This window comes from Onthophagus taurus, chromosome 2 (assembly GCF_036711975.1).
Source record: "Onthophagus taurus isolate NC chromosome 2, IU_Otau_3.0, whole genome shotgun sequence".
NCBI classification, from domain to species: Eukaryota; Metazoa; Arthropoda; class Insecta; order Coleoptera; family Scarabaeidae; genus Onthophagus; species Onthophagus taurus.
In genome coordinates this window covers 11357783-11383274 of record NC_091967.1, presented here as the reverse complement: position 1 = coordinate 11383274, position 25492 = coordinate 11357783, and the positions used below count along the sequence as shown (strand labels likewise).

The window sequence follows — 25492 nt, the reverse complement described above, 5'->3', positions numbered from 1 at the left end:
CTCCTTTCTGTCGCCAATCAATCTCGAACGTTACAAAACCCGGTAATGGATGAGAAGGCGACGTATTGTCGACGTGTAATTACGTCCATTAGAAAATTATACGGCGCTATACAATTATTTGCCCTCTCGGCTTCGTCGTCGATCACATGCTTTTTAAATTGGCTAATTCGGTTGATTGTTAATGCTGTTGTCGCCGCATCCCTGACCTCGTCCGTGCACTTTTTTCCACATTTAAAGTCAATTGACCAGACTACAATGAACCGGTTTAAACATGGTGTTTCCGGGTGAGTATTGTTATTGTAGACCAATTCCGAAAATACAAATCAATCTAAATTTACTGTTCAAGTTAATCTTAATGCTTGTTGATTTTTATCAATACAGAATGGAATAAAATAAAATTATTTTTAGAAGGATTACGGGGTTTTTGAATTTATACCAAGATTAAAAGTTGATTGACAGTTTCAGAATATTTAAAGCTTTATAAAACGTTTTGATGTAGACATTATTATTAATGCAGATATGGCGCCTTAAGATTAATATATTATATTTTCTGAGAAATTCTTTTTAATTTTACCGAGAAAGACATTTTGTTATAAATAGCTTGATATTTATTGAGGGATATTTTACAGATAGCATCCTAATCTCGACCATATTTTATCATTTGTGTTTGACTTTTATAGAAGACAGAATATTGTTGAAATGAATGCATAATTCCAACGTCAACGCGCAGTAACCAGTAAAGTTGTGGGCGTATTTTATTTTATATTTTCATTTTTACGGTCGCTATGTGTGGCACCTCCAAAAATCCATTAAGTTATAAATCGCGTAACACTACCGCGATTTTGGCCGGAATCCAATCCAGAGAGATAAGCTATTGTTCGGAATCGATTGTAGATAATGGCACCAGGTGCATGGCACCAGATTGGCGATTCCTAAAAATACTTTAAACAACAGTTTCACGTGTTCTCGTCTAGTTTTACAGAGAAACGTCTCCTTTTTATCGTTGTATTTGGTATTCAACAAAGCGGTGAACAATAGAAGATAAAAATAGAAATAAAGGAATAGTAAAAAGGACGACTAGTTTCAACAAATGGAAGAAATGACGACTTTTGCGACCTTTTTTGTTGTACCTATTGCGATATATTTAATTTGATATTTCCGGGGTAATTTGCGGTATAAATACGTCTCTGACCTATTTCATTCCAAAGTTACTAAAGTGGCTATAGAGTTTCTTATGTAGGTTGCAGGTATGCATCAAAGCCCGTTTTGTGTCAGGAAGTCGTTTCGTTTTGTTATGTTGATATAAAAGTGTTAAGCAATTCAAAGTGTATGTGGGTCTTATTGCGTATAGTTTGTATTTACGTAAACATTTTGCAATTGTCTAGACTTCAGACACTTGAAATTTCACTATTTTTTTGTTAGGTTACTTTATTACCTTTGTTGTTTGTATCGAGAGAAGTTTGTCTTTAACTGTTGACAGTGCCTTCCATAGTTGATTAACTCACATATCTAATATAAAATCTTAACTTGGTTCGATTCCCTAATATCTTAGTGTACAATAAAAGTGTAGTGTAGCTTTGAGGCAAAACACTATTTCGCAATCTTACCAAATAAAAAGAAAGATTAAATGTGATGCCGATGGGCTCATAATTGAAACAACCATTGCAGAATATGAGCAATAAAATATTGGTTAGCTCTTTTATGAAGTCGAACCTAATCACATTAGCATAAAGTATTTTTAAAGAAAATTAACAACGTAAATGTGGAAACACAAATGTATTCGTCTAAAAGGTTCGACAAATATCGGCGATTTTAAAGAACATATTTTTCTACGACTTCAATTAATATGGCACAAAACCATCCATTTTATTTATATCGCCATTTCCGGTTTTACAACATTTATAATAAATCTTCCTCTCCAACTGATAACATATAACTGATTATATACTCTATATTATCCTGTATTCCATGAGTGAAGTTGTCTACAAAGCAGTACGAATTCAGAATCGTGAATTACCTGTGTGCAACTTGTAGGCACTTGTTCGTGTATTTCCTTCGGATAAACAGAATGACACAGAGTCTGTGTCACGTCGGGAATTGCAACTGGTTGACCTTCTTTTCCTCCGTGGTAAACGTTATTATTGGGTTATGTCTATTAAAAGTTGTAGAATACTCCGAAGACGAACTATTGAAAACACAACTTCTTCTTCCAGGAAGTATTCGTTTGATGGATTTCCTTAAATAACTCCATATAGAAGTATATTATTGGTGTTAACGACCATCCCAAGGCCACTCTCCCACTCGCATTGCTCGAAAACACTTTTTCAGCTGATATAATATATATATAATATTGATGTAATACAATAATATTGAAGTGGAACTGTATAAGTTTTAGTACGAATTTTGGCAAAACTACTGATATTAATTTTCCATTATTTTCCATAACAACAGTTACATTACTTCTATGTGTGCGATATAAATTGGAAGATTTGATACGAATAATGTGGCAAAGCTTAAAGATTCAAAAAGTCGACTGTTAATACTGTTCATCGTTTGCTCTTTCATGTAGATAAAGGTGTGCTTTGTAATTTATTTCTCCTATTGTCGTGTGATCCATTGTATTCGCTCCATCTTTCTTCTCGTCTTGTGTTATTTGTTAGGCTGTTTCACCTTTTGCATTGTTGTTCCATAGATGCCAATAGAGCTTCCGTAGAGATAATTCTGCATACATTTCTCACATTTATCAATGTTCTTCTTTAGACATTTAGAAGGAAATAACTGCATCGACCAGATTCCTTTTTTCTATTACTTCCATAAGTTTCTTTTATTATTTTCTGTGTCTTATTAGTCACGTATATTCATTCTCGCCTGCCTTCCAATTCTTCTGCATTTAACATCATTTTTTTCAATTTTTCCAAGATGATATCCAAACCAATTTTTTCTATTTTATGGAGTATTCATTCGTTATATACAATGTGACAATGATCTCATTTTTCTTAAAAGTGTTTTGTCGTTATATAGCACCCTACCATTATTTTCACTTTTGTTTTTTGTTTTTTTTTTTTTTCATCTCTTGTTTGTTTCTTTATATTCGATAGTACTTTTTTGATACATTGTATTTCATAATATTTGTATTAGCTATAAATCACAACGCCTTAATATTAAGCAAGTGCAAATTTTATTATAAAAATCATAAATAAAAAAAATGATATCTTTTCAAATTTTATATTATTTTGGTTAAAAGTAAGTTTAAAGAATAATAAAGTGGACTTGACCGACTTTACGGTCGTATAAATCTAAGAACTGTCCAGTTCATTGGAAGGATACGGTTCAAGTACCGCAGTCAATCTATTCGCGCAAGGTAGCAATGGTCCTGTTTATGTCGGATGCAGTTAATCTCGCCAAAGGTTTCCTCTTTAATGGCCTATCTATATATATCGCCTGTAAATTTATTGGAATACAAGCAATGGTATGGCCACGGAAGGTAAAACTGATGCGCTTTCTATTGCTCGGACCCCCTTTTGAATCACGAACAGAAAAGTCAGCGTTATAAGTCACCTAGTAACAGACCACCAACTAAGATACATTCTCCGACAGGATTATATAGCAACCCTAACATCAGTGTAAATAATCTACGTCGTGTATATGGATGACCCAATTCCTCTCTCGTTCCCTATCGGGATCACATCGCACTTCTGTGCTATCTACACCGTCGATATCGCTCGTAATCTCATATAAAAAGTCCTTAGTGTGCTTTTGAGTTGATGTAGGTCGGTTTTATTTACTGGTGGCGTTAAAATCGTATTGTAGCATAAGTCAACAGTTACCAATTCTAACAGTAACCTGATTCTATTGTTCGTTTCAGTTTTTCCCCCTTTGTTGTTATAATCGGTGTTAATGGCGATTTTACGCTGTCGATAAAATACATTTTTATTGAATTTATTGATTACTGTGGTACTTGTACCCACTTGCTTTCTTAAAAAAATACTTGAACGATCGGTTTTCGTTGGGTTAAAATTAATCTTGATCGCTTAAACAATTACCGTAGAAAGCGAGAACACCGCGGTGCGATAAGACCTTTGACTTTCAAAGATTTCTCAGCCACTCGCAATCAGGATGTGGTCGTTTTATTATTTATCGACCGGCCGTGTCGGTTGTTGTCGGTGTGATTTTTCTTCGTTTCGTGCAGTTGAAATTTATCGCCAACCGACCTTACAAGCAAACAGATGCGGTCGGCAATCGAAGGGATCGTAAATACTCCGGCAAAGGTGCGGTCCGTTGATTTCTATGCCACACCGCAGCATGCGAACCGTTCGAATCACTTGCCCTGTTGGTGTTACACACATATATACACAAAAATCAAATTGTTACAATACTGAACACGGCAAGACATACAAGTACTTCGTTGTCATGGGTCAATTCTATCGACACGTGTTTCGTCTTACGGACGACTGGTCACAAACTCGACTATAAAACCCCAAATAAAATTGTACGCAAAACACTGCGTGCTCTACGTGTTGTGCAAAGCCCAACAAACCATATAATAGGTGCGCATTGTTTTACAATTGAAATGTAAATTATTAATGACGACAATAACAGTATGTTACAATAGTTATTAAATTGTCCGTTCTTCTATTATCAGGCGGCTTTAATTATATTACTGGTTGTAATAAAAACTCACGTGAGATAGTCGCCGGTAATTATCAATCTAAAAACATCGGCATGTCTCAGTGGCAAAGTGGAATGTGGTGGTCGTTAAATACACGTGATGAAACAATTCAACAACAACAACGTTCCATTTCACTTGCTTAGGAGCTCCGCTATATATCATATTATTGCAAATAATGTGAACTAACGTTTTGACACCAACTAAATCTGTTTCAATGAACACCATAAAATTGATTACTAAATAGCATGGATTAATAATATCTAATTTGTCTTAGAGAAAGTAGTAAAAGAATACTTTAATTTTGCTACATTTCAAGGATACAACCAAATGAGAATAATTTACTCACAAACGTGTCAAATATGTCAAGTTTAACACGAAGTCGGATGCTATTACGGTTCCCAATAAGGTCATACAATTACCATCGTCTTTGGTAAAAGGATAAAAGGAACATATAAAATTTGATGAATGTGAAAATAGCCAATAGTGTTGAGATTTACTAAAGTAGAAACGGAAACATTTATCCGCCATTCCCTTTGTGTCATACACACTTAAATATTAATGGAAATAAATCCGTGTAAGATAGCGGGATCTCAGTTAGATATCATACTGAAGACATAAGAGAGACCTTTCCCCACATAAATCGAAACCTTTTCTACCGAGAAACGTTCACCGTCTCTTTCAAATCTATGATAATTACAGTCACCAAGGTGCGTTCGCAGGAATAATGTACAAGTGACAAGTTTATGACCAATTGTGCATGGGAGAATAATCCGAGATGCACGATTATTCGATTTAGCAAGTTCGTGTATCAACAACGGTAATGTAGAAATTGAATTCGTGGTGATCCTTATTGATTAAGTGAACCATTGTTCTCTCCCGTATTGGCAACTTTGTTGCAATACGTTAACATCATTCTGATCGGATCTTCATTGTAATGGAAATTGCAAGACTATAGTTTTAATTTAATTACCAATTAAAAACACGTAAAGCTGATTGCTTCGAAATGTGCAACGTTGACGTTACGTGTTGAATGTCGTAGACAAAATATTTCAATTATGCCATGTATGGAAAAAATAAAATATGCCAATAAAGTTGTTAAATAAAATTAACTTACAACGTATGCACGTATAACTTTGTGTGTCATTGCCATGTGTTTACCAATTGAAACCAATAAGCCCAGAAGAGAATAATTGGACTCTTATCTCATTGAAAATGAAAACACAACGAAAGGTCAACAGTTATTTTTAGAACGATAATGGACGTTATCAAAAGGGGCCTATGCCTTTTATGTCCGATATAGCGTGGGATCTTCCATTCTTCTTTACGACTCATTAAGTCACCTCAATTTCCTTATTTTGCGGCCGATATCTTCCGCAATCCATTACCAACGTCAATAAAAATAATCCATTTATTTATTACTTATTTTTTTTTTAATTTTGTTAATGATTTCACGTGTAGGGAAAATTAACAGTATTAATAAATTGGAATTAATTCGACTAAAGGCTAATTTGCAGCGCACTTGACTGTCTTCCAAAAACAACATAGCAATCCATTGTCAGAAGATGCCAATAAGTTTACGCGGCACGTGCAGCAAAAATGAAAGGCGTAAGGTTGTAAACAGTTTACCAACAAAATTCACTAAAAACGGCGCCGTCTGACGCTATTTCCACAAGTGGGTTTGTGAACGAACGGCCGCCAAAATCAATGAAATTGTTGAAAAGCATCCGAACTTAAAATAGATTTATTTTGAAAGTACTTGAAACAGACTTCGACTTGGAAATTTACGTCAGTACAATAATATTATACTTAACATTTTTAAAGTTTTGCCTCATACGGATTATTTTTTGTGATTCTTCTCGAATAGAAATAATAGAGAACACCATAAAAAGTAAAAAGACCTAAAGGCATCGATCCAAGAAAACCCGAACGTTCCGGACTTAGCCTCGACGCTGTCAAAAAGCTTTTACACGATAAAGAAACAAAACAATTTTGAAGAGAAAATGCAATTTACCGTCGCCCTAGGCCTTAAGATAATGTATAGTAGCACGGAAAATGTAGATGCGAACTTGTGCTCACTGTGACACATTCAATATTTGACGTGTCAAAATAAACTCGGATGATGTATGAGGCTGGCGCTTAAACGGATAAAATACGTTGACGTTTAATGCTGTAACACCTCCATCCGACGTCTGTAATATTAGGAAGAATGTTTGTATTCTTTTTGTGTTTTCGAATTTTATTGATAGTTCATTTGTGAGTTATTGCTATAAATAATACGTTTGTTATTCTGTTAAATGTTTAAACCCGACGAAGACTAAATGATTGTCAATATAAAATAAGATTTATTAAACCGTATAATCCTTTAAACGTTATCCAATTTTAAACGTATCGATTTCAATGTTTTGTGTCTTTTAAAATTAATGTCAATGAATTTTGTGGTCTCGAAGTCTTGGTAATAATATCTTGACAGAAAATTTAGAACTTTACTTTCACATAAATACCATAGTCGAAATGATATACGTTGAAGAAAATTATTAATTGCCGTATTGCGCAACGTTGTTATTAATGTTAATATATTACTATTAATAGCAACTTGTATTATTATATTGTCCGTAAGTTTCATTCAACGAGTTAAATTGCAAATCTCAAAATAGATAATGTTCTAATTTTAACCAAAGATTAAAGGTTTTTTTTTTAATAAATGATTAAGACTACAAAGTAACTTCAAAGTTACTGAAAAAGTTGAGTGAGTGTTTTAAATCGTAAAAATGATCTAATATGACTGAACCGGTGACTTTAGACTGTAACTAAAGCGCGTAAACGTGACTATGGAGCACATATTTATGAAATCTAATTTTAAAGTTGCAGTTTTGCTAAAGTTGATTATGAAATCGGGCGTAAGTCGTAGCCAAAACAGCATAAAGACCTTGCAGAAAATTAGTTTCACACAAGACTTCAAGTAATGTAACTGTTGAAAACACGGCTTAAATCATAACTGACCTTATATTACTCCAGTCTAATTTAGGTCATGCGGGCTTAGTTGAGATATGGCATATTAATTTAAATTTGTTATCATGTTATAAGAAGACCATTGATGGTTACTGTGTTAATGGGATCACTAATCCAAAATATATTTCACACATCCTGAAGGGAACCATAAGTCTATAATTTCTTGATTAAATTTGCTACAGTGCCACATGTTAACATTAAAAAAAAAAGATAGTATGGTAATTTTTTCATATCCAAATTCAACAAATGACTGAATTATACTCGTTTTATGCCTCATCTTCTTCTTCTATGGCGCGATAGCCCGATCTCGGGCCTTGGCCTCCTTTAGCAGACTCCCCCATCCCTACACTTCCACCTCTAACACCTCGCACCCAAACCCCCCTTGTGTCCTCCTCCACTGTGCATCCATCCTATCTATTTCTTGGCTTTCCGACTCTCTTAACCCCAAAATCGTTATGATATTTATGCTTCATAGCATATTAAGTGTGTAGTGAACTGCACATAGATCATAACAGCAACACGTATCTCTTGTTCTCGGAAGGTATATTTCATCCGCAGTTTCATTTGGTTGTGATTAATGTTGATGACCCCTTTGCCAGAGCTTTTACAGCCATAGATAATTGGTAAATCTAAAACTAAAAGAAAAGAAATAAGAAATTAGATGCTATGGCTTTAAATATAAACAAATACAACTACTAAATGTATCAGAAAATAATTATCTGCTTCAAAGTTTAAATAAAGAGTTCAAAGAATATTACTTATTATATCAGTGTCGCTTGTCTTATTCTTTCCCTCCTATAAATTTCTCTTAAATCAATAGAATTACTCACTATGCATTTGTCTTTCCACATCTGCCGTAACATAACGTGCTAAATAATACTAAATGCTTCTATGTTATAAAATATCTTGAATTAGGTTAATTAGAATTCTATACATAGAAAGTGTCGATGTAGAAAAAAAATGATGGTTCCTCTAATTCCCTGATTTAGTTGGGGTGTGTGGTTTTGAAAGTGCCTACGTGAGCTTCTAAACGTACCGCTTCTGCTTTCAATTCATTTCGAAGGAGGAGACGTTGACATAGTTGAATAGAGGATAGAGAACGGTTTCAGTACCTGGTGACATTGAGAGCCAGGCACCAATTTTGTACGTAAGTCGAACAAGAAACACCCGCTGGTATTACTATTGTAATTCATTTTATACAAAAATCCTTATATTCATCCTTCTTCATTCAAAAAAAAATTAACTTAATAAAAAGAAAATGTAAAAAATAAAAATTTATTAGGAAATCAAGTTCGGCTTGAGTCTTTAAGTGGTCGACGTCATTCAAAACAAATGTTGTTTTTATTGGATTAATGAATGATGTCTTGGCTGGTGCTGTCACAAAGCCCATTGGAAGCGTTTTATTTAAGCGGCATGTGAATATTTTTAAGATAAGCCCTGACCTCTGGTATGGTGTGAGCAGCACGAATCTATTCTTATCACAACGACTTAATGAAAATTTCGTGACACGGCGTTTTTTTTCTACGCGTTTCTCTTTTAACCCATTTATTAGGCGACGCCGCCAGGTCTACGTTAAAAAGCCTATATACGTCGTATATTACGTAGGGAACTTTTTCCGGCCCGTTATGTTTTTTTACAGAAACAGAAAAAAAGGTGAATTCTTGGAATAGTAATTCATTTTAAGTTATACAGGGAGTTACAGAGAGAAAAAGTTCGATTAATTTCATTTGTAAGAATTTCGTGTTAACATTTAACTTAATTTACTTCCATGAATACATATGAAAATTTGGTTTAGAATACCATAATTTTGAAAGTTTCACGAAAGAACGGATTTATGGGTAGTTTTAAAATTGAAATGAATGCAACTCCCCCCGAGGTGGGTTACTGGCACAGTGCCAATCTTCGATCCTCTGTAATGGTACTCTGAATAAGTGCTAAGTGAAAATTACGCCAATGTTGGTTTGTGAATGTTTAATATCTACAGCTAATGTAAACTCTCGATATGCAGGAATCAAGGAAAATCTTAAAATTATAGATATTTCAATTTTAAATAATTTGAACAGGAAATGAAGCAACTTTTTACTTCGAAATTGTGACGATCAAAAAGAACTTAAGATTACAAAATATAATGAAAATGTAAACAAAAGGACGGTTTAATTATATTTTTCCTGCATTTTTAGAAAAATTTATGATTAAACTTTCGAGGTTTCGCTTTGAAAGACAAATTACCTTCTTCTACTGAAGTCTGATATTTAAGAGTTGCGTTGACTGAAACTTTGTATTCGCCTGGACTGTTAACATGTTTAAAAATAAAGCTCGTTCTATGTTTGGTTTCAACGTTTCAGTTTCTGTTTATAATTCTACGATATTTCTACTTTTGGTATGAAACATTTATAGTAGTAGTAACTTTTTTTTATTTCATTTGAAAATAAAAAATAAACTTTATGTTGAAGCACTTAAAACACAGATTTATAAGGAATACAGTAAAACCTTGATATAATGGATTAATATAACGGGGTTCATGTTTCTAGTTCTGGGTTCAGTGTTAATTCTACTTTTTGTTTATAACAATATACAACAATCGCTAAGCAGCAATAGCGCTGTATAACAATTAAAATTAGAACTACCGTCCTTGATTATTTATACATCGTATAGACAAAGAAGTCTGTTCTAAGAAGGTTTTACTGTATTTAAATAAAATAGATTTTCAAAAAGATTTTTAAATAAATTTGAACGTTAAATTACATTGAAAATTTCCGACCATATAAAACAGTTATTTGTTTACAACGCAATGTTAGTGCGTAAAGTTGACCTTCCTTGTATAATAACGAATATTACGACGCAATTGGTACATTGATTGTTCGTGACATAGTAGTGATCACAATAAATTTAACGTTTTCATCGGTGATACACTACCAAACCAAACCAAACAAACAGCTTCTTTTCCACTTTATATTTTCGCACGAGCGCTCTTAAAAGACGGATCTATTTCAGGTGGTTGTGTAACCTTGTTACCAATATCGTCCTATTTTATTACCCAATATAAAAGTGCAACTATCGACTCTTATTTAAAATTCAAATACTACCTACATCAACAAAAAAATGATTCGAACTAAGTCTAGAATGTAGTTAAAAAATCTAATTTAATATTTGCAGATCACATTTACTCAAGTAGTGAAAGCAAACGAACTTTGATTGAAAACATTGATTATAGACAATTATTTCTATTTCTATATTTGAAAAGTCGATAACGGACACAAATGTTATTGCACTTTGTCGCAAGATTTATGAGAATACTTCATCTTTGATCTCACGTTATTTACAATAAAAAATTATTAAAAAGGAAAAGCTAATTAGAGTAGCAATAAACAAACAAATCGAATCCAACCCAGATAATGGAATTTCTTGTAACGAAACGCTACGAAACGATTTGTATTAATAGAATTGGCGCCTGGGTTCGTCAACAATTACAATCAGACCTTCAATTCCATCAACAAAGTGATATCATAAATTCCAAACAATAGTGTTTTCACTTTTCGTAGAAAAGAGATTAAAATGAATAAAACATTTTTCATTTCAACTTGGAGTTGCAAAAGCAGTGCGAGGACACTTTGAGTCACAGAGATTGAATCAAATCAGATTATTGTTAATTTATGTTTTAAAACTGCGTGCTTGCAGAAGATTAAGAACAGAATATAATGTACAGAGATTTCATAGAAAGTAATGCCAAAGCTAATATAAGCGTTTCGGTGAAATTACAAAACTTCTCTACATTCTTTAAATCTTAGAAGAGGAAATTATTATTCATAATCTCCGATTGCCCACGACCCAATGATAAAAAGCAGTATTGTAACTTTCTCGTATATACAAAGTCAGGAAAGCTTATTAAAGTTGTAAACTACTTCAAAGAATTTTTGAAAGATTTTCAAGCATTTTCTCATAATTTTCAAAGAAATCCAAAGGTTTATAAGGGTTTTCAGCAATATTGAAAGATTTCTGAGATTTATTTGGAAAGTATGGGAGTTTCAACAACTTTTGGAGTATCTTTAAAATAATTTTCAGATTTCCATTTCTATGTATTTTCTAAGGATTTTCAATATCCACCAATTTCAATGATTTTAGAAATAGTCAGGATTTTTGAGAATCTTTAAAAGGTTTTCAGCTGTTTTTCAAGCATTTCTACTTTAAAGAATCTCTTTGGTTGTATCAAGATTTGTCGAGTATTTCCAAGAGCCGATGCGTTGATTGACAGGTTGGTTTCAGTTAAGACGAATTTATTTTTCATAATCTGCGGTTGCCCACAAACCAACTAATTCCAAGAATTTGTGAAAGATTTTTAAGCATTTTCTCATAATTTTCAAAGAGGTTTAAAGGATTTCCAGTTACATTGAAGGCTTTCTGACATTTATCTGAGAGGTATGAAAGTTTCAACAATTTTCTGATTATCTTTAATAATTTTCAGATTTGTTGAGAAATCTTACTAAGTCATTGGATATGTGTGAAAGTTCTTAAAAAATATGTCTGAAAAAAAAATTGGATTCAAAGAAAATTTTATTTTGAAGTTAATTGATACAATTTTTTCTGAAAGTTTAGTGTTGTGCATTAATTTTGTGAATTATTTACCTTCTATTTATCGATTGCTATTAATTAATTTGTAATGGAATGGAAAGGCAATAATTGTTAATGAAACTGGAGTTGAACGAATAGTTTATCTACATCGGTTAAAATTTATGTATAAATGCATGGTAGGTGTGCGGGTAATTTGTAGATTGCCTGGAAACTTCCTGTTATAGAGATATAATTGGATAAGCGATCTCATTTCATGGTGATATCTTAGAATAGAACAACTTCCTACAGATACTCGATATAAAAACGATATATTTTTATTATTTTCTTTATTTTAAATTCTTTAAGATGTTAGATAATGTCTAATAAATCGTCGTAGTCGGAACTTTTAAATAATTAGGCCTTTTAAACGAACAATTTATTTTTGTCGGTCCATTTAAACTTGGAAAGCCATGAAAGTGTGTTTACTTTCACCTCGCTCATCTTACGACGGGAACAAGGATGCCTATTTTTCACCTATTCTATTTGGGCCGCTAACTTTTTTTCCTCCATTTTTTTTCATTCCCACCTATTAATGTTATTAGCGTGAACATTAAAGCAATGGCAAGGCCACATAATGGTGTGTCCGTTTTTCGTATGGATTATAGTCGAGGTTACTCAGCTCGCGGCTTCAAGGTCACTATCCTTGAGCAAAAAAGTTCGCGACATTTCGGGATTTGGCCTTCCGCCAACATTAGCCGTTGGCTGTCAACGTTTTGGCCACATGCACTGAAATGGGGGCCCGCAACCTACGTAGGCAGTAACAGCAGCAGTGAAGGCTTTAACTCGTCCAACGATCGATACTCTATTTTCGTGCCGTAGTCTATTAATCATTCTTAAAGGAAAACGCCACTAATTTACCGGGATACTATTAGGTTTTAACCTACTGAGGCAGCTGAGCTTTTTTATGCATGACCGGAAAAAGCCAGTTGAATTATCGGTATACACATAGTGGAAACTTTTTTTATGTGTCTAGCGAAGTCAATTAACTTAGATTTGAATGTAGTTTTTTTTTAGTATCTAAATTGAATAATTATTTTTTTTTTAGGTGGAACAAAGGGATGTACCAGGCATCGATTGGGCGTACCTCGCAATGGATACGGAGGAAGGCGTCGAAGTGGTCTGGAATGAAGTTCAATTTTCGGAAAGGAAGAACTTCAAGGCTCAAGAGGAGCACATCAGACAGGTCTTCGAAAATCTCACTCAACTCGAGCACCCGAATATTGTCAAATTCCATCGTTACTGGACTGACACACACAACGATAAACCTAGGGTATGTTATTTAATTATTTGTGATTTAGAAAATCTTAGATTGCAGTTTGATGTAGTATAGATTAGTTTTTTAAAGCTTTCTAAAACAAAAAGAGAGATTCGCATTCCTATTTAACGTTCAAGGTTAATTAAGAAAAAAAACGGCTCTAATTGGTTTAACGATTATATATTAGTATTTACACGTTAATTAAATTAATTGCTTAATTTTACACATTTATTTTTCTGTTTAGGTAATATTTATAACGGAATACATGTCCTCTGGTTCCCTGAAACAGTTCCTGAAGCGCACAAAGCGCAACGTCAAGAGACTGCCACTTCAAGCTTGGAAGCGATGGTGCACACAAATCCTCTCAGCTTTAAGGTAACTAAACCACATTTGCTAAAAACACTAAATCTGGCGTCCGATTAGGTTTAGTTGGACGCGTTTTTTACATTTAGTATACCGTATTTATTTGTTAGTTTTTACGGCATATACATGTTGATGATACACATTTTATGACTATTAATACAGAGCGATTGCCCTCAATTTCGAACATGTGTAGACATTTACTCCTGAAAAAGTTATATGACCTAGTTTGTAAGGGAAAATGTCTCTAGTTCTAACTATTCGTTATTAGGCCGCTCAAGCTCTCCAATATTATTTTTTGTTTTTGTTTAAAACTCTGTGTTCACAGCGTGGTCTGCGCAAAGGTAAGTGACACGTTGTGTAGGGAAGCATCTTTAATCAGAAAAAACTTTATTTTTAAGAAAACGCTTTTATATCGCTACAAGAACTCTACCATCGTTTTACCATTAGAATTAAAAAAAGAGTATATAAAAGATGGCACAAGAATGACTACATACTGGACTACAATATTAAGAAAAAAATGATTTTTATATAATTATTAATGATTAATCGACGTTAACACAAGATATTTCAAACATTTTTGGGTTTTATATGTTCGTATTCTGTGTTATACAGATCACGATTCGGTTCTAGTCGAATGTACACAAAAGCAGTACCAGTTGTATTTGATATATCTATTATCGACTACGTGTTCATATGAATGATGTCTGTGTTCGTGTTCTGAAACTAACAGTATTCGGTGAATTGTGCATGTAAATCTATGGGGATGAATTGTTTTGTTTAATATTTTTGATTATTTATATTCCTTTTTTTGTTACACTTGTTATGTTAATACTTTCAATTTTATTACATCCATTTATGGTAATCATAAATATAAAATTAAGTTTTACTGGGAATTAACTGTTTAAATAATCATTAAATTAGAAACACCATTAAGTCACAAAATTGATAAAATACATAATGATAGTGATGTTTGCACAAGATTTTATTGGTTTTTATATAAAGATTTTTGGATATACTATTTGGTTCGAATTATATAGCAATTTGACAAAGAAAATGGAATACTTCTTCTGTGCAACAGCAACAACAACGATTCTCCCCATAAAAGATACTCATCCCCATTTCGTTGTAATAAGTAATAACAAAACAGTAAACCCCAAAAATGAATTAAAAGCAAAAATACACATGTTGGAATGAATGTTAGTTATGAACCATAGAATCATATTTAATAACACTTATCGTTCAATACACCATCTTATTCATCGCACTTCATACTTAAGTAATCATAAATTTTTCCAATTTTTCAGTTGTATTGTTTCAAATCTCGTTAATTATACGTCAATTAATTATGTTTAAATTTATTTAAATTCATACCAATAAACTTCTTATTTAGTATGTGGTCCATTCTACGTTTTGGAAATTTTCGACTTTGACGCCAGCGTAAAGATATTCAATAAAATCGAACAAATTTAACATCGGTGTAAAACGGAGTATCCTAAGTGTGTTTGGGGAAGGATGAATGATTGCATTAGTAGGAAAGAGAAAGCGTCCGAGGACGACGTACTAAACGAATGTGTTGAAAGAATGTGTTAGATTAAAAATAAAGTAGAGCAAAAGTGAGTACTGGCGTCAGTATGTCAAAATTGTCCCGAAACCTCTATACCTTTCCAGCAAGATTGGCCGGCCCGCATCAGTACTGATATCTCCAGTGTGTTTTCTTTCCAGTTACTTGCATTCCTGTTCTACGCCAATCACCCACGGCAATCTCACCTGTGATACCATATTTATTCAACACAATGGCCTCGTCAAAATAGGATCAGGTAAACATGCAACGATCTGACATTCATTTTATACAAAAAAAAACCATACAGAATAAAATTAATGTCGTGTGCCTGACAAATTGTTATTTATTATTATATTATTGCCCTATCTTGTTCTATCTCTCTGATTGTTATTACGACGTGATGAATTTGTTTTTGTAAAAAGATCGATTACTACTTTTTGCGATATTGTTGCGCATTATATTCCTTTTTGCCGAATGGCCGATCGAATGGGTATTGGCTTAACTATTACGTTTCGTGCAGAACTCTTCGATTCACAATCTTTCTGGGCAACTGTAGTTTTTTTATATAATTCTTATTCCAATTTAGAGATATCACCGAAAACAGTGCCTTGATTGTTTTGCATTGAAAAGTGGAAATTCTGTGCGGGACAGGCGGGAAGTGGGACGTCTCTGCGCCCGTTAATCTGATTTGGAGTATGCCCGTTGCCTGAGGATAGGCGTCATTGCCGAAACGTTGTTCTTCCTTGGGACGGAGCCATAAACCAGATCCGATATTCTGTAAAATGGGTGTAGAGCCCGACCGCATCCCAGTCGAATTCGACACCGATCGTTGGTAATTTAATGTCCTATAATGAAATGAGGGTGAAAGGACGTTTTTTTTCTTATTTTGGGGGAAACGGTGTCGAAAACGATTCGATGGATTTGCCGGTATCGATTAACGGCCATTGGCTTCCTTCTACAGCTCTAAACGGAGATGTCATTGATCTTTCTCTTCTTTAGTGGCACCAGAGCAGATTCACCATCATGTCAAAACGTATCAGGACAGTATCAAAAATATGCACTTTGTCGCGCCAGAATTCGCACAAGGAGGTAAGTAATGTTTATTAAAAGTAATCATAAAGGAACGTTGTAAATCTTTTACTACATCATTTAAAATGAAATAACAGGATTTAAACATAAACTAAAACAAAAATACGAAACGTAACCATTTCGTATATAACACAAAGCCGTCATTCATTTAGTTCACGGCTGTTTAACGCTGAAAGAGAAAATTTTAACTACCATTTAGAGATATTTTTAAAACTAGTTACAGATCATAAACCACGTATTTTACTTCAGCATTTCGCTCGATTTAAAACGATATAAAAAAACGAAATAAATTCATGATTAAAAAAAACGGTTTTAAAAGCGAAATGTGTTGCTTTACATCAAAAGCATCTCAACAAAGTAAGAGGTTTTTTTTTTCTTCATTTAGCAGAAATATTTACCATTCGCAAATTTCGATTTGGGTTTATCAGAACATCCATAGAGTCTAATAGCTATTGCGTCAGTGCAACGAACGCCAAGAACGCAAAAGTATAAACATCAGCCTCGAACGGTTTGACGTACGACCTAATAAATTTTGTATTTTTCACTACATTGTATGTGTGTGAGCAAAACACTGTAAATAGATTCCAACCGCAGCTGTTATTTTATTTATTTTTTATAGTTTGGAATCATTTTAGTTTTTTGAGAAATAAGACGAATAAAAAAATCAAATCGAGTGTGGATTGTTTAAAGTTAGAATGGTAAAATTTAAAGGTACAATGCTTTATGTTCACATTTTTTTGATTAATATTTTAAAAATTATGAATTTAAGAAGGTTGTTTAAATTGTAATTGGTGCATTCAATTTGTAAAATAAGACACAAATTGATATTAACTTTATTAGTAAAAACTGCAGAAATATAGATAACGATTAAGAATTATGATTTTATAAAGTACAGCCAATTTTCATTTCATCATGTTACAATTATCAGTGCAAATTGAAAGTTTATCGATTTTAAGTCAACAAAGTTTGATTTATGCTAAACACAGTTTCCTATAATACGAGTGTGTCGAAAATGGTATTAATTAATTTATAAATATTTGAGTTAGTTTGGTTTGATTTGATTGCACTTTTAACTGCTTCGTTTAGATTATTTTCAGCTGTTTCAAATTCACTAATCTATAATTAAAACTAATAACTGTCTTTCTGCACCCCATAACGACTTGTGCCTGTAAAAGAATCAAATGAAAGATCTTCAAATATCTATATCTGTTTGGTTCTTCAATCCTCGATGGTTCATTAACTTTGCTCGTATATCAAGTGTTAATAATAAACATTTAAAAAAATTTCTTCCAATATGAATTGATTAGGTCTAACTAGATGTTAACTTTACTTATAAATTCGTCATTCGCGGATTGATAAAAAAATGTTATTGTTTTATCAATTTAGAAAACAACTGTGATATCTTAAATGTGTTTCCTAACGCTTTGATATATAGCAAATGGCTCTCTGAGTATTGGGAAACAACATAAAGAGGGTCCCAGAACACTATATTTGCATAAGCCCTGTAATGTAAATTAAAATCACAAAGAATATCTTTTCATTGCTGCCAAATCCTATATTATGAGACACAGAAATAAGTAACTGAGTTTGTTGTTATTATTTAAAACTTCGATGTTTTATCGTGGAACTTATTGCCTTATGTTATAATAAAGATAAAATAGTTCCTTAATAACAAACTGAAAATGTCATCTGAACATGATAGACAATGACAAAGTTAGTAGCTATATTCCAGACTTTTTGTTATATGTGTAATGTGGCTTTATGTTTTAAACAATGGAACTTTCCGCATTGTGTTCACTACACTCTTCACAAAGAACTTTTTGCAATATGACAAAAGATGGAGTCTTCAACACAGAGTTCTCTCCCTCACTCTTAGTCGACTTCTTGATTGATGTCTAATTCAAAAAACTTACCTCAAACTCAAATGCATCACTCTTCTTTAATTGTTTTAATTTCTTTCTGTTACTTTGGGTAAATTGGTACAATACAAAAAGGCACTATATGTGATTAAAAAAATGTAACATAAAGCAATTAAATCGTACGTTATTTCAAAGTTACCTATTCTCTTCTATTCAACAATGTTAATTATCTTATCGACATAGATTGCGTTATCTACGAGAATCGCTCACGTTTGTTCTATCGTCTATGTTCATTTTGTGCGAATCGTCATGGTAAACCTCACGTAGACTCCTCCGAAGACCCGGTTGTTTCCACATCAGTTTTAGTTTAATTGTTAGATTAGTGATAAATTCAAAGAAATATCAATGTTTCAATAACCATTTGGTAACTATAAACAAAAAAAAAAGAAAAAAGTTTGATAAAATAGTTTACACCAAGTATAATCGAACTATCTAAATTTAGCTTTTTATCATCGAATACATATAGTTTGATAACGTTTGTTTTTGTTTCTATTCTTAATTTAGTTGTTTAGCTTCCTAATTAAATTGTTTTTTTTTTGTAGTAAAATCAAATCCTGCCATGGACATTTACGCTTTTGGTATGTGCGCCCTGGAGATGGCCGCATTAGAAATCCAGGGAAACGGCGACTCCGGAAACGTCGTCACCGATGAAAATGTCGAGAAAACCATTGAATCGCTGGAGGACAACCAACAGAAGGACTTCATAAAGCTTTGCCTAAACAAGGACCCATACTTTAGGCCGACGGCGCCACAACTTCTGTTCCATCCGCTTCTCTTCGAGGTTCACAGTCTGAAGTTGTTAGCCGCACACTGTTTAGTTAACAAAAGTGCAGGTAATTTTTTTAATTCAAAAATAAATATTAAAATGTTACTAGGTAAATTTTATATTTGTTAGTAAATTACTAATATGTATTTTTGTCTTGATGACGTAAATAATGTTTGATAAGATATTAAACTATCAGTAAATCATTTTCATCGACGCTGTTTGCGAGAACAAAGCATTTATTGACATAGTACGAAAATTGTTGGTTTTAATTAATATTTTGAGAGTATAAAGATGTTGTAAGTAGTTTTTTCATTATAAAATCAAATATCTATCTGTATCTTTCATACGTTTCAATATCTAATAAGTTTGAAAATATTGGATAAATGAGATAACTATGAATGTTTTGACCTCCCTAATCGCCAAAACGTGATGTGTATGAATTCATTGTGTAAAGACATTAATTTAACCCGACCATTAAGGGAGGAAATTATTGCACTCCTGTTGTATGGCTTAATTAGTAGATCGAGTAAATAGAATTAGATTGAGTTGTGCGTATTAATTTATGGGGTTGGATTTATTAAATCTCCGCTATTCGTTTACTGGATTACAAAAAAAGTTGCCGTGGCCGACCTTTGGATATCTTGCGATCAGCTATCATTTGCCTTTTCAAGTAGGTCTCTTTCTGTGAGCATCCATTTCCGCTCGAAATGATTTGAAGTTTATCTATCTAAGCAGGATGTTTGCATTTGAATACCAAATAAATTCTTTGTAAACAAAAAAATAAATAGTAATTTGTGCAATTCATTTTTTGCTACAATTCAGACTCAATTACCACTTGAATAGAATTATTCTGCAATATGGATAAAAGCTTGAAAATGATCGCCTTCGAGGCTTATACAATTGAAAAATTCAAGGCTGAAACCACAAACCTGGAATGTTATAGAAAATTTCTCTTATCTAGTTTCTACTTAATCTTTTTTAAGGAAAATTTCTATAAAGACGGGAGGAATATATAAAAAAAATCTTTCTCTTGGTACCTTTATTTTTCATGGATTGTATCTGCTTCTATTTTTTTGAATGAAAAATCTTAACAAACAATATAGTTACTAATATTTTGTGTTGCGTTATACAACTGAGTAATTTATGATTTTATTCGGTTTCTGCTGTGCTTTGTTCCGCATGTTTAACGTTATTTAGTGTATCGTAAAACGTCATGTTGAGTAACAATTCCTTTGATGTCACAATGTATGCCTCTCCACAATTTACTATTTTTTTTTTTGAAAGATTAAATAACATCAATACAACTTCAATTTAATCGTGTTTCCAAAAATAATCAGTACAACAGTATTTACATTTATTTTCTAATTAATTTATTTTATGCCATGCGTGTAAAATTACTCAAGGGGAATAGTGACGATGAAATCGCTGCGGTAGAATCGCATCAATATCCATGTTGAAGGTTTGAGCATCTGCGCGAGTTAATGGTATAGATTTTTCCTCATTTTAAGTTTAGTTCTCAATACGAAATCCTTTGAGAATTATTCTAATTACTTAACTTTTTTCTCATTTAAATTATGCATAATATTAGAATAGGGATAGATCGCGTGCAAGTATCTTATATTAAACTCAAAAGGTCTATTAAACGCGATAAGGTTTATAACGGCAATAAAAGTAGTAAAAATAAAATAATAAAATGCTGCAAAATGAATGCTGTGTTTTCTGTTGACGATGTCAGTGTGGATTCATCAAACGATGTAATTTGTATCGATTATGACAGCTTTAACATCTTTGCAGTGTATAATACCAAGCTTTTAAAGCAAGTTCGTGATTCAAAATTCCAAAATTGATGCTTTGTGCGACAACCATAGACGTGATTGATTTTAAGTATCTATTTATTTAACTAGTAATTTTGACCTGATTTAATTGCAAGCTAAGCCGTAATTACGCTGATGTGTTAGATGTCATCGGACATTTGGGTAAACATTATACGGAACTAGATTGTATAATTCTGTCGGGATGCTGTTATGATTTAATTAGTAAGCGCAGGGATATCTATTTATACGTTAATTTATGCAAAAGAAAATGGAATATATTCTGGAGAAAGGTAGTGTCATTTTATCTTGCTGTATCTTATTGGAATAATAAAGTGTGTATTGGAATAAAAGATTCGGCATAAAATGCCTTATGCGATATTATGAAAAATTCAATGTGAATTGTCTGTAATTTTATGTCCTTCTTTTAACTATAACCTTGAGATATTTTATACCATTCTTGTAACTACTTTGAATATTCTAAGTAGTCACGACCAGGTTATGGTCGCTTTTGTGTGTGAGCGTATGTTGCAGCTTCTAAATTGGTGATTTCTTTTGTTGTTATAAATACAATATATTTGCTCCAAGAGGAACGAATTATGTACATAATTTTGTCTACTTATTACATTATTCAATTTCGGCGTTTCTGGCAGTCTTTCTGAGTTTCACAGTATTTCTCAGGACTTCAACATAATTGAATCCGTTCGTAATTCTTATAATTTAATGATTTGATGAATGTTAACGTTGAATATTTATTGTATGCTGATCAGATATGTATTCAAATTACATCGAATACCCGTTCTTGTTGGCCATGGGTAACTTAATAAGTGTCGGCAAGTCTTAATTAATCCTTGCATTATCTCCGCACGCTATTGAATACTACCAGAACTATTCTGATATCATTTTGGCATAACTTTATCCTTTCATTTTGGCATAACTCTTCTTCTGTCTCTCTTCTCTCTCCATATTGATTCTTCCATTCTACTTTTTCATTGCATATTCTTTCATTTATTGTGGGAATGTTCAAGTATAAAGATCATAGAGCAATTTGAAATATTTGAAACAAAAAATCAGAAATGCTTGCCATACTTAGAATTTACAAAGTTTGTCAATCAAAAATTTTCAACAACAACAGTTTCAATATAACAAGAAAACTTACGTTTCTGTTATAAGTTCAACGAGATGGAAATCTACATTACTTTCAATCTTTATACTAAAATAAATCTAAAGCCATAATTTTTTCAAATGATCCATAACATCAATTATTTTAATTAGAAAAATTCTTCAAAAAATGTCTATTTTGCAACAAACACGTGTGAAAGATACAAAATGCTTTATAATAAACGATGGTAAAAAAATTCATTTTTATTTTTCAACGAACTTTGTATACGACAAGAAAATCTTCTCATTTATTTTTATTGATGGTCTTGTCGGATTGACGCAAAACCAATCAGTTTGCATAAATTACCATCCTCCTCATCTTAACATCATAACGGATGTGAAAAGACGATTTTAAATTGCGTTAATTGCATTCGTTAAAATTTAAATGAAAGATTCAGAATGCTTCGCTCATAATTAACGTTGAATAATGTAGTTGGTTTTGCTGACGACTTATCCAACGATATTTCACGTAAGTTTTATAAATAAGTAATGCGTATTTTTCTTTTCATTTTTAATTTAATAAAAAAAATATGAAATTGATTCATTTTGGGATTTTTTTCTGTTCCAGCGAACATTACGGAGACGATAACGGACGAATTAATGCAACGAGTGTACAGACCGGAAGTAGTAATAGCCGAGGTTAGGTACGGTGACCGAATCGGGAAGCAAACGAAACTCTCGGACGTTCACTCTGCAGAAAAATTGGAAAAGTTCATTGAGGACGTCAAGTATAACAGTATTTCGGCGTATTTCAGCGGTACAGTGGTCGTGACTAACACGCGTTTTTATTCCTTTATTCGCAGAAACGGGATCTATCCTTTGACCGCTTTCGGAATCAAACAACCGCCGTCGAGGTCCAGAGCGATGACGCCGGAATCCACCGAGTCGGAAAAGTCGGTTACACCGGAACCGACGGACGTCGAAACGAGGAAGATCGTTTCCATCGTTTGCGAAATTAAGGATGAAACACCGGAGATTGTAGTGAGTTTTTCTTAAACTTTATTGTCTTTTACATAAATTTAATTGAAAGGTAAAAAGTTCTTTTATGGGTAATGGTTTTTTGGTTGTCTTACAGCTGCAAATCGTGTTGCGGATGGACGACAAAATGAACAGGCAGTTGACGACCATCATTACGCACCAGGACATTCCTCAAACGCTTGCTCAAGATCTTGTTCATTATGGTTTTATTAACGAAGTAAGTAATTTCTTAGCATTTAATTTTGCTTACAAAAATATATAAAAAATGAATTAAGTAGGTGTTAAGCTGCAATATGGAAAGTTATTGTACCCTTCGGGATTAAGTTAGTTGTTTTACTTTACTTACAGTTCGTGTCTAGAACAAAACTGTGTTGAACAGGATATTGCATGACACTGAAATTATCTTTATTTTTTATTCATGTACTTGATAAATAAGCAATCGGGTAATAGATTTTATTATTTTTTAACGAAACACATAAATCCCATCCCACTACTGGCAACTAACATGCTATAAGTTACACCCTCTACCTGTCAGACATTAATAGTTGATGGTAAAAATAATTTAATCCACAACTATACAGTTTCGTGTTTTGCTAAAATTTTATTCCACGTCGGCAGAACAGGTTTGGTTAAATATGAAAACAACTAAGATTTATAACGCGTCCAAAATGTGCTCTATTATTTTAACACAATACAGTTAATACTACTTTTACTGATCTTCTAATTTTAAGGTCAGAGACTATTTAGGTTTCCTCCAAATATGTGGAATAATTAATTGTAGGAATCTTAATCTCACCAAAATGCTTTATGTAATCTGGGTTAATAAGAAATGTTATTCTGCCATGATGCCAAAGATTCTATCAATCCGACTCTCTATCATGCCATTTGCGACTCTTGCACAAGTGGAAAAAATTCTGGGTTACTGCTGCCAAGCTTCCTAATTAATATTAAAAGCTAGATATATCATACCATAGAAATTGGCATTTATTTGCTCTTGTGCTTGTCCCTTGGCACTACAACCTAAAGTGGGTTTTGACTTTTAACGTTAGCCTCTTCCATCTTCCTCAGGTCCTGCTATACATCACCTTTCCAGCGCTTTCTAGGTCTTCCTCTGGCTTACATGTCAAAAGCAAATTTTTACTTGATCTTGTTATTCGTCGATAGATTTGGCTGTACGTTGTCTGGTCTTCTTAAATCCCTTCTTAATCATAAAAAGTGTAACATAATTTTACAGAACCTTTGTTATGCAAATGTGATCAAATCACATTCAAATTCACAGTGTCCGAATCTGCACCACACTTTTTACTACTGTACCAATGATCAATTTTAGTGAGGTTAAGTTGTACGGTATTAAATGGTGTTTCACGTAAAATAAGTAGAACTCACCTGAATTGTTTTATTCCAAATATAGACGCTTATGAATGCACCCCAACAAGCATTATTAGAAGCATGGAAAATACACTAACGCGATTATTTCAGTTGTTTTTTAGCCGTTTTGATTATAGAATCGTCCGATGTTGTAAAAGTATGTTTGAATACTAGATGCGCAGTAACATTATTTTAAGGGGCTAAATTTGAAGTGTCCGGAGGTGCCCCATGTCCGAACCTACCCCACCCTAGCCTATATTAAAATGTAGTATATTAGGTTTTATGTCCATTAAATTTCTTTTTAACTACAATAAATTTGATGTCTCGTTGGTTTATAAAATATGGCTAATAGAAAGTCGTATATTAAATTGTATTTATTTTTTTATTTATTTCTAGCATGACCAAGCGAGGGTGGCAAGTGAAATAGAGGAAGCGATTCATCATAGGAATTCCGGACACAGTAGCCCTAGTCACGCGTTTCCCCAGATACCAATGCCCATAAACCCGCCTTGTCAGCTGAGCACGAATCCGCCGCCGCTGTCGGTGGTCAGCGCAGCGACGACACAAGTGCCCATGCACTCGACTAGTTAGTAGATACTGTCTCGACGCTATTCTTAAAACAACAAAAAAAACAAAAATAAAAACCACACATTAGAGCCCCCACATTGATAACAAAGAGCAGGAGGAAGAAGCAACAGGGTCAAGAGGAGAAGGAAGGAGTCTTAAGAAAAAGCTAAGGAGAATATCGGATAAAAAATATATATAAACACACCTTGACGAATTTCGAGAAAGATTTTTAAGATAAAAAAGAAGGAAAATGAGAGAGCGAAATCGAGATCACTTCTCTGAATATAACTTTCTGTTATTAGTTATTCGTTAACGTTTTAAATGTTTATTTTTGTATTCGGAAAAAGAAAGATAAAATGAAAAAGATA

General features: G+C 33.0%; 1 protein-coding gene across 1 annotated transcript in view; it reads left to right on the top strand.

The window, feature by feature from the left end:
• Positions 1–25492, top strand: part of LOC111425932 (nuclear receptor-binding protein homolog) — a 65570-nt gene extending 40078 nt beyond the window's left edge. Inside the window, exons 2-10 of the mRNA XM_023060222.2 lie at positions 13332–13556; positions 13786–13916; positions 15627–15721; positions 16465–16554; positions 19016–19306; positions 22780–22939; positions 23015–23192; positions 23287–23406; positions 24954–25492. Of these exons, the coding sequence (XP_022915990.1) occupies positions 13332–13556; positions 13786–13916; positions 15627–15721; positions 16465–16554; positions 19016–19306; positions 22780–22939; positions 23015–23192; positions 23287–23406; positions 24954–25148 (1485 nt within the window). The 3' untranslated portion in view covers positions 25149–25492. The remainder of the gene's footprint in view (positions 1–13331; positions 13557–13785; positions 13917–15626; positions 15722–16464; positions 16555–19015; positions 19307–22779; positions 22940–23014; positions 23193–23286; positions 23407–24953) is intronic.